The sequence below is a fragment of the Taudactylus pleione genome, unplaced genomic scaffold (assembly GCF_031769625.1).
Source record: "Taudactylus pleione unplaced genomic scaffold, aTauple2 ptg000089l, whole genome shotgun sequence".
Lineage (NCBI taxonomy): Eukaryota > Metazoa > Chordata > Amphibia > Anura > Myobatrachidae > Taudactylus > Taudactylus pleione.
The window spans coordinates 3,425,143-3,439,207 of NW_028284491.1; the positions used below are offsets into that span (position 1 = coordinate 3,425,143).

Below are 14,065 nucleotides of genomic sequence, written 5' to 3' on the forward strand. Positions count from 1 at the left end.
ACATCAGGTTCATGCAAACGTTTCTTTTTTATGACACCAGATTCACTTGAATGAAAGTTACAGCACAGTTTTGTTTTTGGCAGCTTTTGTATGTTACTTATTATTTTTATGTTGCTCACATACCGTACAAATCAATCTTAAGACCATTACCCTAAGGTGTGAACTGTGAACACCCGGAGTCCGAACCCCAACTCCCCTGATGTGCACGCACTTGTTGTTCAACACATAGCAAACACAATCACTGATGTCGAACGTAAGATAAAGGGCTTTAGAATGAAACAGAGGCCCCGATTCAGAGCTCGCTCTGAATCAGGGCCGTCCCTCCTCCTTTTTGGAGCGGCTGTGACCACCCACAGCTATAGCGAGCGGCCAGGAAGATGGTCGCGATGGTAAAGACCATCGCGACCATCGGGCTTGCGACGAGACCCTTGCGGTAGGGTCTCGCTGCCGCAAGCCCTGGAGTGCTTTTGGCTCTATCAGAGCCAAAAGCACTCTCACTGACATCACTAGTCGTTATTCGGGTCTCGCGCATGCGCACGACGGAGCCGCCTCCATCGTGCGCATGCGCACTTGGGCAACATCGACCCGCTTGCTGAGCTGAGCGCTCGCGAGCGGGTCTGAATCAGGCCCACAGTACAATGGGCGGGATGTATTAACGTGAAAATGCTGTAAAACCCACAAAAATTCAGTTTTCGGGGGTTTGACCAAATTCCCCATATGTATTAAGCCACATGAAGGTGGCATTACCCAAGTAAAGTCTATGGGCTTCTTTTCGGGACGTCCCCTCTTGGAAGTGATCAGATCCCTCCCATCACCCTTCTGCGCATGTGGAAGGGTGTTAAACCTGGAAGTCCCGCTGTCCGGAGACGTCACAAAGGACAGTTCTTTTTGGGAGAGCTGTCTTTTGCGATATTCTTGGTACATATCGCGGTATGTACCTGAAGACAGGGGGGATGTACTGTACCACACCGAGGAAGTGATGCTTAGTACATCCCGCCCAGTATGTCTTATTTCAATACAATGATGAAAAAACAAACAAAGCTGTGTCTTTACTTGCTTACTTTTGAAAAAACATTTCAGAGAGACTGTGAAAGCAAGACCTATGAGCGTGGCGGTAAAGTGGCGTGTACTGCTACATCTGAGAGGTGTGTCATAATTCTGATTTCCATCCATATATAAATGAGCCCCAAAGCAGTTAGTAAGATCTACTTGTTGATGAAAATACATTTCTGAAAATGCATATAGCCATAGGGATCATTGTGCCTTATAACCAATGCATGAAAATTATACTAATGATCCCATTTGAATGCATATATCTCTGTTTTTTTGTATAAAGCAGCTTCATAATGGGAGTAAGCTGTAAATCAGGGAGATCACTAGACTCTTTAGGGAGTCAGGGAGATTGCTACTATTTCAGGGAGTCTCCCTGACAATGAGGGAAAGTTGGCTAGTATGCAGTATCTTCAGTAAATATATTGAAACTATAAAATGCCAATTTACCAATATTAATGAGTATTTCAAGCTACACAATTTATCCAAATAACAGTAGCATTCCTGCTAGGCTGTTTTAGTAGGGTGCCGCACCCTGCTCAATTTCAAAAGGGCAGAATGTGCCCCAAGGGCGGAACTAGCGGCGGTGCATGTGCCCATGGCCGCCTGCATCCGACAGCGCCGCTGCCCACCGACCCGGTCCCCATTAAGTAAATGGTTGGAACTGGAGCTGGCCCGCTTCGGCCTCTCCATCTCCAACATGACAGTCAGACACCCACCGCGGGCGGCCCGGCCCCTTGTTATGACATGACGTGCGTGACGTGTCATAACGAGGGGCTGGGCTGCTGGAGGGAGAGGAGCAGCAAGGAAGAGAAGCGGCCAAGGAAACAAGGTAAGTAAGCGGCTGAGGAGGTATGGGCTGGGGGGAGCAAGGCTGAGATGCACTGGGGGGAGCAAGGCTGAGACATGCTGGGGCTGGGGGGGAAGAGGCTGACAGCCTGGGGCTGGGGGGAGCAAGGCTGAGACACACTGGGGCTGGGGGGGGGGAAAGGCTGAGACACACGCTGGGACTAGGGGGAAGAGGCTGACACGCTGGGGCTGGGGGGGGAATGAGGCTGACACGCTGGGGGGGAGAATGAGGCTGACACGCTGGGGCTGAGGGAGAGAATGAGGCTGACACGCTGGGGCTGAGGGAGAGAAAGAGGCTGACACGCTGGGGCTAAGGGAGAGAATGAGGCTGACACACGGGCTGGGGGAGAGAAAGAGGCTGACACGCTGGGGCTGGGGGGGGAAAGGCTGACACGCTGGGGGGAGCAAGGCTGAGACACACGCTGGGGCTAGGGTGAAGAGGCTGACACGCTGGGGCTTGGGGGGGATGAGTCTGACACGCTGGGGGGAGAATGAGGCTGACACGCTGGGGCTGAGGGAGAGAATGAGGCTGACACGCTGGGGCTGGGGGAGAGAATGAGGCTGACACGCTGGGGCTGGGGGAGAGAATGAGGCTGACACGCTGGGGCTGGGGGAGAGAATGAGGCTGACACACTGGGGCTGGGGGAGAGAATGAGGCTGACATGCTGGGGGGGAAAAATGAGGCTGACATGCTGGGGCTGGGGGAGACAATGAGGCTGATATGCTGGGGGGGAGAATGAGGCTGACACGCTGGGGCTGGGTGGGAGAATGAGGCTGACACGCTGGGGCTGAGGGAGAGAATGAGGCTGACACGCTGGGGCTGGGGGAGACAATGAGGCTGATATGCTGGGGGGGAGAATGAGGCTGACACGCTGGGGCTGGGGTAGACAATGAGGCTGACATGCTGGGGCTGGGGGAGAGAATGAGGCTGACATGCTGGGGCTGAGGGAGAGAATGAGGCTGACACGCTGGGGCTGAGGGAGAGAATGAGGTTGACATGCTGGGGGGGAAAAATGAGGCTGACACGCTGGGGCTGGGGTAGACAATGAGGCTGACATGCTGGGGCTGGGGGAGAGAATGAGGCTGACATGCTGGGGCTGGGGGAGAGAATGAGGCTGACATGCTGGGGCTGGGGGAGACAATGAGGCTGATATGCTGGGGGGGAGAATGAGGCTGACACGCTGGGGCTGGGTGGGAGAATGAGGCTGACACGGTGGGGCTGAGGGAGAGAATGAGGCTGACACGCTGGGGCTGGGGGAGACAATGAGGCTGATATGCTGGGGGGGAGAATGAGGCTGACATGCTGGGGCTGGGGGAAGAGAATGAGGCTGACACGCTGGGGCTGGGGAAGAGAAAGAGGCTGACACGCTGGGGCTGGGGGAGAGAAAGAGGCTGACACGCTGGGGCTGGGGGGGGGAAAGGCTGACACGCTGGGGGTAGCAAGGCTGAGACACACGCTGGGGCTAGGGGGAAGAGGCTGACACGCTGGGGCTGGGGGGGGATGAGTCTGACACGCTAGGGCTGAGGGAGAGAATGAGGCTGACACGCTAGGGCTGAGGGAGAGAATGAGGCTGACACGCTGGGGCTGAGGGAGAGAATGAGGCTGACACGCTGGGGCTGGGGGAGAGAATGAGGCTGACACGCTGGGGCTGGGGGAGAGAATGAGGCTGACATGCTGGGGGGGGAAATGAGGCTGACACGCTGGGGCTGGGGGAGACAATGAGGCTGACATGCTGGGGCTGGGGGAGAAAATGAGGCTGACATGCTGGGGCTGGGGGAGAGAATGAGGCTGACATGCTGGGGGGGGGAAATGAGGCTGACACGCTGGGGCTGGGGTAGACAATGAGGCTGACATGCTGGGGCTGGGGGAGAGAATGAGGCTGACATGCTGGGGCTGGGGGAGAGAATGAGGCTGACACACTGGGGCTGGGGGAGACAATGAGGCTGATATGCTTGGGGGGAGAATGAGGCTGACATGCTGGGGCTGGGGGGGAGAATGAGGCTGACACGCTGGGGCTGAGGGAGAGAATGAGGCTGACATGCTGGGGCTGGGGGAGACAATGAGGCTGATATGCTGGGGGGGAGAATGAGGCTGACACGCTGGGGCTGGGGGGGGAGAATGAGGCTGACACACTGGGGCTGAGGGAGAGAATGAGGCTGACACGCTGGGGCTGGGGTAAACAATGAGGCTGACATGCTGGGGCTGGGGAAGAGAATGAGGCTGACACGCTGGGGCTGGGGGAGAGAATGAGGCTGACATGCTGGGGCTGGGGGAGAGAATGAGGCTGACATGCTGGGGGGATAGAATGAGGCTGACACGCTGGGGCTGGGGGTGAGAATGAGGCTGACACACTGGGGCTGAGGGAGAGAATGAGGCTGACATGCTGGGGCTGGGGGAGAGAATGAGGCTGATACGCTGGGGCTGGGGGAGAGAATGAGGCTGACATGCTGGGGCTGGGGGAGACAATGAGGCTGACATGCTGGGGGGGGAGAATGAGGCTGCCACACTGGGGCTGGGGAAGAGAATGAGGCTGACACGCTGGGGCTGGGGGAGAGAATGAGGCTGACACGCTGGGGCTGGGGGAGAGAATGAGGCTGACACGCTGGGGCTGAGGGAGAGAATGAGGCTGACACGCTGGGGCTGGGGGAGACAATGAGGCTGATATGCTGGGGGGGAGAATGAGGCTGACATGCTGGGGCTGGAGGAGAGAATGAGGCTGACTCGCTGGGGTTCGACAGACTGGATTTAATGACTGGGGGGCAGTGAGGGGTGGTGAAAAAATAAGGCTGGTCAGCAGGGCAGACACTGGATTTAATTACTGGGGGGGTGAGGGGTGGTGAAAACCTGTTGGGGTGCGGGGTGCCAGGAATGGGTGGGGGGGGCCCAAAGCATATTCTTGCACCTCTAGTTCCACCACGGATGTGCCCTGCCCCTTTTGAAGGCGCCCGGCTAAAACAGCCTGCGGGTGCCGCCCCCACCAGCGGGTCGCAGTGTCCCACGGGTGGGGAAAACTACGGTGTAGCGATCACCGTCGGTGAATAGGGAGAGCTTGGGGGCAGCCCCATGATGAAAAGGGCATGCACCGGGGTGCCCTTTCTCTAGGTCCGGCACGGGACCTGGAGTGAGCACTATAACAGAATGTGTCAGTACTACACCAGACATAAATGACTGTACTTACTGAGAGAGAGAGACCATTGTATGTTTGGTCTCAATATGGAAACACTTGAGTCTGAACTACTGCCAGATGTGCTGTAAAAAAATATATATAAAATTGGTTAATATTGGTAGTATGAGTATATTTAAGAGTCCTGAACTAAAAAATAAGTTATTTATATATCACCTACAGTACATATTACACAGTGCTGTACACAGAATATTTCATGATCACATAGTGCCTCAACCCATGACCCCAGAGCGAAGCATTGCTAACCAATATTTTCAAATCAGAATCTTTATTCTAGCTGAGAACTTATACTGGCAAATTTAACATAAACATATCCTAACTGGCTGTGCAGGAAATATTTGTATGATACAATTTTATTGGATGGTGAAGAAAAATAAACAACAGGCTTAATCCACGGCACTCAACCATCTGGGGTGCCCTTGGTATGTGACCACACCATTTACAAAATTCATACAAACTGGGCACTCACTTACTTTTCAAACTGTAATTCCTTTAAATATTGCAATAATTTGTCCAGCTGGCCAACCGCGTCGAGGTCTTCCCACCTGGTCAGTCCCTACACTGACACTCAAAATTACACATTTGGCTTCAGCTAATACACAGATTTTAAATACAAATTAAGCTTGATCCTGGAGAATGGGTCCTGGCTTAAAGAGACAGAACCACACCCAGGCATATCATTTAATAAGCACCTGGGAATAAACTGACAAAGTTTGTCTTACATTTGAAAAGCAGAGTCCCCTCGACGCGGTTGGCCAGCTGGAGAAATTATTGCAATATTTTCGAACTGACATTCCCTGTATTTAAAGGAATTACAGTTTGAAAAGTAAGTGAGCGCCGAGCTTGTATGATTAATATATAAATAAATATATATATATATATATATATAGACCAAAAATAGAACAGGCGGCACTCACAGGACTCCAAAAGAAACGTACTGAGACTGTCTGTTTACTCCAATATTTCAATCTCCTTTATTGGAGATTTTCCTCAGGGATACAACATATACAAAACAAACACATTTGAATAGGTACCTTAATACACCCAAGTGATTAATCATCCGTTGCAGCTGCTGGGGGAGGTAATCGTCATCCACACGCGTTTCTACACAAGACGTGTGTCAATCCTGCGCCGCATAGCGGTAACCATAGAAACCGCATAGAAACCGCATAGCCGACAACAGGGGATGACGTCATCGGAGGGAGGACATCTCCAAATAACCCCTCCCACATAGGCGGCAACTAAGTTGCCATAGTGACATAACCCCACACCAATGTTAAAAACACAATACCTCTGAAATTGTTCACATTTAAGGACGGTGTATAGCCCAATTATGATAAATATCATGACTACATTACAATTAGATATCAAAAAGGACTGAGATAAAAAATGACTTTTTAACAAATTTGTAAATCAGCTATTACCTCAAAATCACAATAAGTTGCAATACTTATCATTAAAGGAGATTGAAACGTTGGAGTCTCAGTACGTTTCTTTTGGAGTCCTGTGAGTGCCGCCTGTTCTATTTTTGGTCTGTATTATCGGGGAGCTGCTAGCACCCGGGGAGGGCACCAAGGCAAGTACATACGTTTAGCTTGGAGTATAAGTAAGTGCCGGCCTATAGATATATATATATATATATATATACATATACTGTATAAAAATATATAAATACGTAATGAAAACGGCACTCCTAAACAGGGCCACCATCGCCAGCTCCTATCACCCGGCGCACAGCCAGCAGCAGCCACTACCCCTTCAACAAAAGAAGGAAGCCCAGCCGATGCTACTGGCCGCCGCCGCAGACTTGGTCCTCATTAAGTAAATGGTGGAGTGCTCGCTCGGGCCGGTCCACCAACCTACAGCCGGACACACAGAAACGCCTAAGTACAATAAAGTTTGTTTTGGACTGTAGTCGGCCCTCGTGACGTCATGATGTCATGCTGCGTCACTGAGGGGAGAGGTCGGAGGAGCCACGGTGAGTAAGGAGCAGCGTCTGCTGGGGGAGGAGAAGAGAAGTCAGAACGAAGTATTCGGAGCCTTCTTCAAGGAAAAAGGTAAGTCAGAAAATGCTGGGCCGGGCAGACGGCAGAGCACTGTTTTGGTCTGGTCCAGTCATATTTATTAAGCCAGGGGAGAAAGTGTAAAGAGAATTTAGAAAAAGGGCAAACAGACTGAGCACAGCACTGGTCTGGTTACAGTCCTATGTAATAAACCAGGGGGGGGGGAAAAATATATATATATTTTTATATACATATATATATATACACACAGTATACACAGTATATATATATATATATATATATATATATAATATTAAAACAACAGTGCAAGTGGCGCACAAAGCTCAAAAAACTGTGTATATGAAAAAACAATAATAACAATATTAAGTGCAAGCACACTCCCTAATAAAGGCGGCTGCTAAATTCTTCCAGGGGATGGTCTATTCTAAAAACCATCAATGTGATGCTGAATTTTGTGGTGAAGAAAAGCGCCTTCAGTGTGCAAAAAGTGTATATAATACCAAGTTATTTAGTGAAGAAAACGTCTATTCAAAATGTTCCAAGGGGATCCGTGTTGTCCCTGTTGCAAACTTCTGCGGTATCTTCATACGATATCTCCTCAGAGTATATCCCAAAGGAAACCAATGTATAAACAAACAAAAAAAACATATAGTGTAATACATATATGTATATGTGTGTATATATATATGTATGTATATATATATATATATATATATATATATACAGTATATATATAAATATATATATGTGTGTTTGTATATATATATATTATATATATATATATATATATATATATGTTTGTATATCTATTATATATATATAATTATATATGTGTGTATATATAAGTGTGTGTGTATATATATATATATTTATATGTGTGTATATACATATATATATTTATATATAATAAATATCCACACATATATATATATATATATATATACACAGCTGCAGCGGTCTGGCACTCCTCACTCTATCTTCAACAGACCTCCGTGCCTTCCTTATAACGTAGTTACAATAGCAGAAAAAGGCGGCACTGGAGGAGTTTGACAAAAGGGCTGATGCCCTGAAACGTTGGTAACAATTAAAATCGTGAAGATTAAAATCCTCCAGTGCCGCCTCTTTCTGCTAATATATATATATATAATTATATATATATTATATATATATATGTGTGTGTGTGTGTGTGTGTGATATATATTATGTAAGTCTCTGGCTCACGGTTTCTGTACTGTATGGAGGTGGGGGGGAGCCTGTCTATTTTCTCAGTCCCGGGCCGCACAATCTCTGATGGCAGCCCTGCTCCTAAATAAATGTAAACACCAAAGTGTTTATTTAAAAATTCATACAATGTATAGCGACGTTTTGGGCAGCTATTTGCCCTTTCTCAAGCTATTTTAGCTGCCTGAAACGTTGCTATACATTGTATGGGTTTTTAAATAAACACTTTGGTGTTTGAATTTACTTAGGAGTTTAGGAGTGCCGCTTTCATTCCGTTTATAGTTTTAGTATCCTGGCATGCTGATTTGAATGTTGGCCTTTGGAGTGCCTCAGCTGGACCACTCCATAAATATCTGCTATCGTGCGTCTAAATTTGATCTGCGACTTTGTATGCACAAAGTCAGGGCACAAATATATGTGGGTATATTTTTTCTATTTTTAATGAAATAGGGAAACAAAACTCTATACATTTTTTAAGTAAAAGTGAATAAAAGTTACATTAATGATCCCGAATCACTGGTTAAAACAGCTACATACACCTCATTCACACACTCACCCACCCATAAGAACACTTACCGTCTATGCAGAGTTGAATGGAGAGCTTCCTAAACAAAAGAGTAGTTACAATACTTACATTATTTCATAATAACTCTATTCATATTCATTTTTAGGCTTCTAAAGCTAACAGATATATCCGCAGATGATGGTTGTTCATACACACTTAACAACCGTCATCTGCATGTCATCTGGTCGCGGGTCCTGCTGGCCGGGGGCCAATATATCTGCCAGTGTGTACCCAGCATAACAAACTTCAGGCCGAAAACAAATAATACAATAAATCACTGACCAAAACATATGTAAGACTATGTAGACTAGACATAAAAATAAACATATGTAGACTAGACATAAAAATAAAGCAGGCATATTGAAGCTCAGCAATATATTGATGACTATGAAGTTGATAAAAAAGTAAATTACAATGGGCTAAATTTACTAAGCAGCGGGTTTGATTTTGAAACCCACCTTTTATAAGGCCAAAACTGCGACAAAAACCACACTTTATAAAAGAATACAATATGGTTGCACCATTGATATTTTACATCATGCAAAGAATAGAATAGAAACCTCTAATTTATCAAGCTGTGCTTTTTAAAATCATCATAAAAGTCCACTGGCAGGGGCATATCTATAATGGGTGCTGGATCCAGGGGGCCCACACTGCACACCCTGCACCCATATTTTTAATACTTACCTCTCCAGAGTCCCACGTCGGTGGTATCAGCGCTGTACAAGTCGCCTGGAAAATGACCGCTGTGGACAGTTTCCTGGCATTTTTCGCATGCGCAGTAGGGAAATCGCCGGGAAAATGTCTGGCGCGTCATTTCTTCGGTCACCTGCGCATGCACAGTACACTCTGGGCACAGACTAGTGCTTAGAATCTACTGCTGCGATCAGGACGGGGCCCTGGACAGAGACTACACAAGGGACCCCTCCTCTCTTAATACGCCCCTGCCTGCAGGCAAACCCGCCCCCCATCTAGGCTGAGACAGGCGTGATTACTGCAACAGGCAAGTTTGATTGACAGGAAAATCATTCAATTAGGCTATGGAGGATTATGATGCCTCTCACCAGACATGACTAGACTATAATAGAAAATACACAAACAAAAATATAAAACAATAAAATAAAACACAATCACAACACACTCTTAAACAAACAAACACCCACAATAATCATACCTACCCCCAACCACTTTGATGGGCACTGTCCCACCATCCCACCCGCGAACCGCAGGAGCAAGCATGGTATAGATGCCGCACGCATGCGTATGGCGTCTATTCACTGGAGAAGGGTAGTGGGGGCATTCCCCCAGCATGCGTGGAAATTAGAATTATGGCTCTCGGGTACGGCATTTCCCATGAGGCCACACCCCTTGCTGCGAGGCCATGCCCCCTTTTCCCAGGCGCATGCCTTTGACATGGACAAAGGCCCCAATCTACAGGACACCGTCGCCGCTTCATGGCCCTTGCTTCTGGCTAGCTGGAACAGCACCCTGCAGCTAGGATCACAGCAACGGCACCACCGGAGCATCTAGATGCTCCTGGCAGGCACCCTGCTGTCTGTGCTGCTGATCCCCAGGATGCTCCAATCAGCGCTGCACTTACCGGTGCTGCCAGCACAGCACGCTATTTAGCCCTGTTACGGCTCTGACTGCCGGTAAATGAATGGATTTCGAAAAGGCAAGAATGCCTGACAGTAAAATCATACAATTGGGCTATGGAGGATTTTGATGCCTCTCACCAGACATGACTGGACTTTAACAGAAATACACAAACAAACAACAATATAAAACATTAAAAAACAAAACACAAAATCACCCCACACTTACACAAACAAAAAAAAACCACAAATATCTTTAAAAAAATAAAAAAAAGACTATAAGGAAAATACACCTCAAATAGACAATCTACGGAAGAAACAAAAAAACTTAAAATAAAAACTCACCACAATCAGCAATCACTTTATATCTTGATCCTAGTATTTACCTACAACTTTCTTCGTCTCCACCTAAAATCCTCACTAACACAAAGTGAAAGAGAAAGTAGCCAGATGTCTGCTTCTATGATGTCAACTGAACGGTGCTTTCTATAACAAATACAGTAGCACCATTAAATAAATAGGAATAGAATAGCTTCTAATCTAGAGTGGAAACCGCCACCATACAGAACACACCATGGCAGGTTGTCATTTGTAACCCGTCTGGGATCAACGCCACATTATGTTTAGACATCAAAATCGATCTTTAGTAAATGTAAGCAATTTCACATGAAAACCGCCATTAATAAGTGGTGATTTCCGGTAGGTTCTAAATTATGCCAAACCCAACTCTTAGTAAATGTAGCCCAGTAACTCACATAAACATGCATTACAACAGTTGTATGCAGAAAAGCATCTCTGAGCACACAGCACCCCAGTGACGCTCCTGTCAGGTAAAAACAGGAAAGGCTACAGGTGGGCACAAACGCACCAAGACTGGACAGTTACAAATTGTAAAACGTTATTTTGTCTTGATTTTTGTGGAAGGTTGGGCCAGATTTGGTGTAAACAACATGAATACATGGATTCATCCTGCCTGGTGTCAACAATTCAGGCTGGTGTTGGTGAAATGGTGTGGGGAATGTTTTCTTGGCACACATTAGGCCCTTTAATACAAATTAAGCATTTCTTAAATGTCATAACCTACCTGAATATTAATGCTAACCATGTGCACCCCTTTATGACCACAGTATACCAATCATCTAATGGCTACATCCATAAGGATAACATGTCTCTCAAGCACATGTTGTCTCAAGCTGGTTCCACGAATATGACATTGAGTTCAGTGTACTTCACTGACCTCCACAGTCCCCAATTTTCAATCATATAGATCACCTTTGAGATGTGTTGGAACAGGAGAATCACAATGTAAACGTGCAGCCGACAGATCTGCTGCAATTGTGTGATGCTATTATGTCAGCATAGACCAGAATCTCTAAGTAATGCTTCCAGCGGAATCGGTATGTAATGGCGGCTGTCGAGATGCCTTCTGTCAATATACCGACAGCGGCATCCCAATGGTTGGTATCCCGACAGGGGTCGGGTAAGTATACCTAGCCTCCCCTTTTACCCCTAACCCTCCCTTTTTGTAGCCGCACCCTAACCCTCCCCATTAGTGCCTAAACCTAAGTCTCCCCCCTTCGTGCCTAAATCGAACCCTCCCCCATTAGTGCCTAACCCTCCCCCCTAGGGGTGCCTAACCCTCCCCTTGAAACCTAACCCTAGTCCCGCTACAGTGCATCCGGAAAGTATTCACAGTGCTTCACTTTTTTACATTTTGTTATGTTACAGCCTTATTCCAAAATGGAATAAATTAATTTTTATCCTCAAAATTCTACACACAATTCCCCATAATGACAACATGTAAAAAGTTTTTTTGAGATTTTTGCAAATTTAATTAAAAAAAAACTAAGAAATCACATGTACATAAGTATTCACAGCCTTTGCTTTGTTCAAAATACTTTGTCGATGCACCTTTGGCAGCAATTACAGCCTCAAGTCTTTTTGAATATGATGCCACAAGCTTGGCACACGTATCTTTGGGCAGTTTTGCCCATTCCTCTTTGCAGCACCTCTCAAAGAGAAAAAGAGAAGGAAGAACAATCGTACACCAGAAATACTCACACAAGATGAGGGAATCTGTGACCGAAAGAAAATGTACCCAATGCAGCCAGGTGCGTCAAGGTGGGTGCCCTGTGGACCCTATGGACCTCGAAGAAAAGGTGTTATCAAGGTAAGTCTACCATAACTCTAATTTTCTTTTTCAGGGCCCATAGGGATCCACAGGGATACCATGGGGATGTCCTAAAGCAGTTCCCCATAGGGTGGGGGACGTTCCTGAGCAGAAAGGAGAACTCATCGCCCAAAGGAAGCATCCTGAGATGCAAAAGTATCAAAGGCGTAGAACTTAAGAAAAGTGTGGATAGAAGACCACATGGCTGTTCAGCAGAGGCATCACGACTAAAAGCCCACGATGGCCCTATAGACAGAGCAGAATGTGCTGTCACCGTGTTTAGGACAAGGAGATCAGCCTGTGTATACCCCTGAGAAATAGTCATACATAACCAACGAGCCAGGGTCTGCTTATTAGCTGGCCATCCTCGTTTGTGAAAACCATATAATACAAAAAGAGCATCTGATTTTCTAACAGAGTTTGTGCGCTCCACATAGATACGGAGAGCACGAACTACATCCAGGGAGGCTTCACCTCCAGAAAGGTCTGGAGCATGAAAAGCTGGAACTACAATTTCTTAATTTACATGAAAAACGGGACACTACCTTAGGAAGGTAACCCTCCCTTGTACAAAGAACAGCTCTATCCTGGTGAAAAATCAAAAATGGAGAGCAACAAGAGAGTGCTGCCAAATCAGAGACTCTGCGTGCAGAAGAGATAGAGAGGAGGAAAAGTGTCTTAGCTGTAAACCACTTCAAATCTACGAATCCAAAGGTTCAAATGGGGGAGCTTGTAGCCCCTTAAGAACCAATGACAGATCCCACGGTGCTACCGGTGGGGCAAAAATAGGCTGGACTCGGAGAACTCCCTGAAAAGAAAATTCTAAGATCTGGTAATGAAGCAATCTTTCTCTGGAACCAGACTGTCTATGCAGAAACCTGCACTCTCAAATTAGCTAGGCGGAGACCAACGTCTAAACCAGCCTGGAGAAAAGCCAGTACCCGGGAAACCCTAAACAACTTAGGGTCATACTTCCTGTGGGCACACCATTGCCCATAAGAAAGCCAAACCCTGTAGTAAATACGGGCAGAGGCAGGCTTTTGTGCCCTAAGCATCATTTGAATCACAGAACTGGAAAAACCTTTGGTTCTTAAGATGGAAGATTCAAGAGCCACGCCATCAAGCCAGACGCGGTAAGTCCAGATGCCGGCAGGGACCCTGTGTTAATAGATCCTGAAATAGAGGAAGAGGATATGGACTGTCTATGGATAGATTCTGTATGTCTGTGAACCAATTACGTCTGAGCCAAGCCGGAGCCACTAGTTTTACTGTTCCGCCTTCCTGCTTGAATTTCCTGAGGATTCTTGGAAGGAGGGAATTTGGAGGAAAAAGATACATCAGCTTGAAGTCCCATCTTACTGCTGGTGCATCCACGATTGCTGCTGATGGGTTTTTGGACATGGATC

At 46.9% G+C, this 14,065-nt stretch overlaps 1 protein-coding gene across 3 annotated transcripts in view; it reads right to left on the reverse strand.

Annotated features, from left to right (window-relative positions):
• PHF11 (PHD finger protein 11) overlaps nt 1-14,065 on the reverse strand; it is a 119,452-nt gene that overhangs the window by 31,332 nt on the left and 74,055 nt on the right. For all 3 annotated transcript variants that reach the window (XM_088469105.1, XM_088469103.1, XM_088469104.1), the window contains 2 exons: nt 8,906-8,934; nt 5,079-5,149 (listed from right to left, as the gene is read on the reverse strand). In XM_088469105.1, the coding sequence (XP_088325231.1) occupies nt 5,079-5,149; nt 8,906-8,934 (100 nt within the window). The remainder of the gene's footprint in view (nt 1-5,078; nt 5,150-8,905; nt 8,935-14,065) is intronic.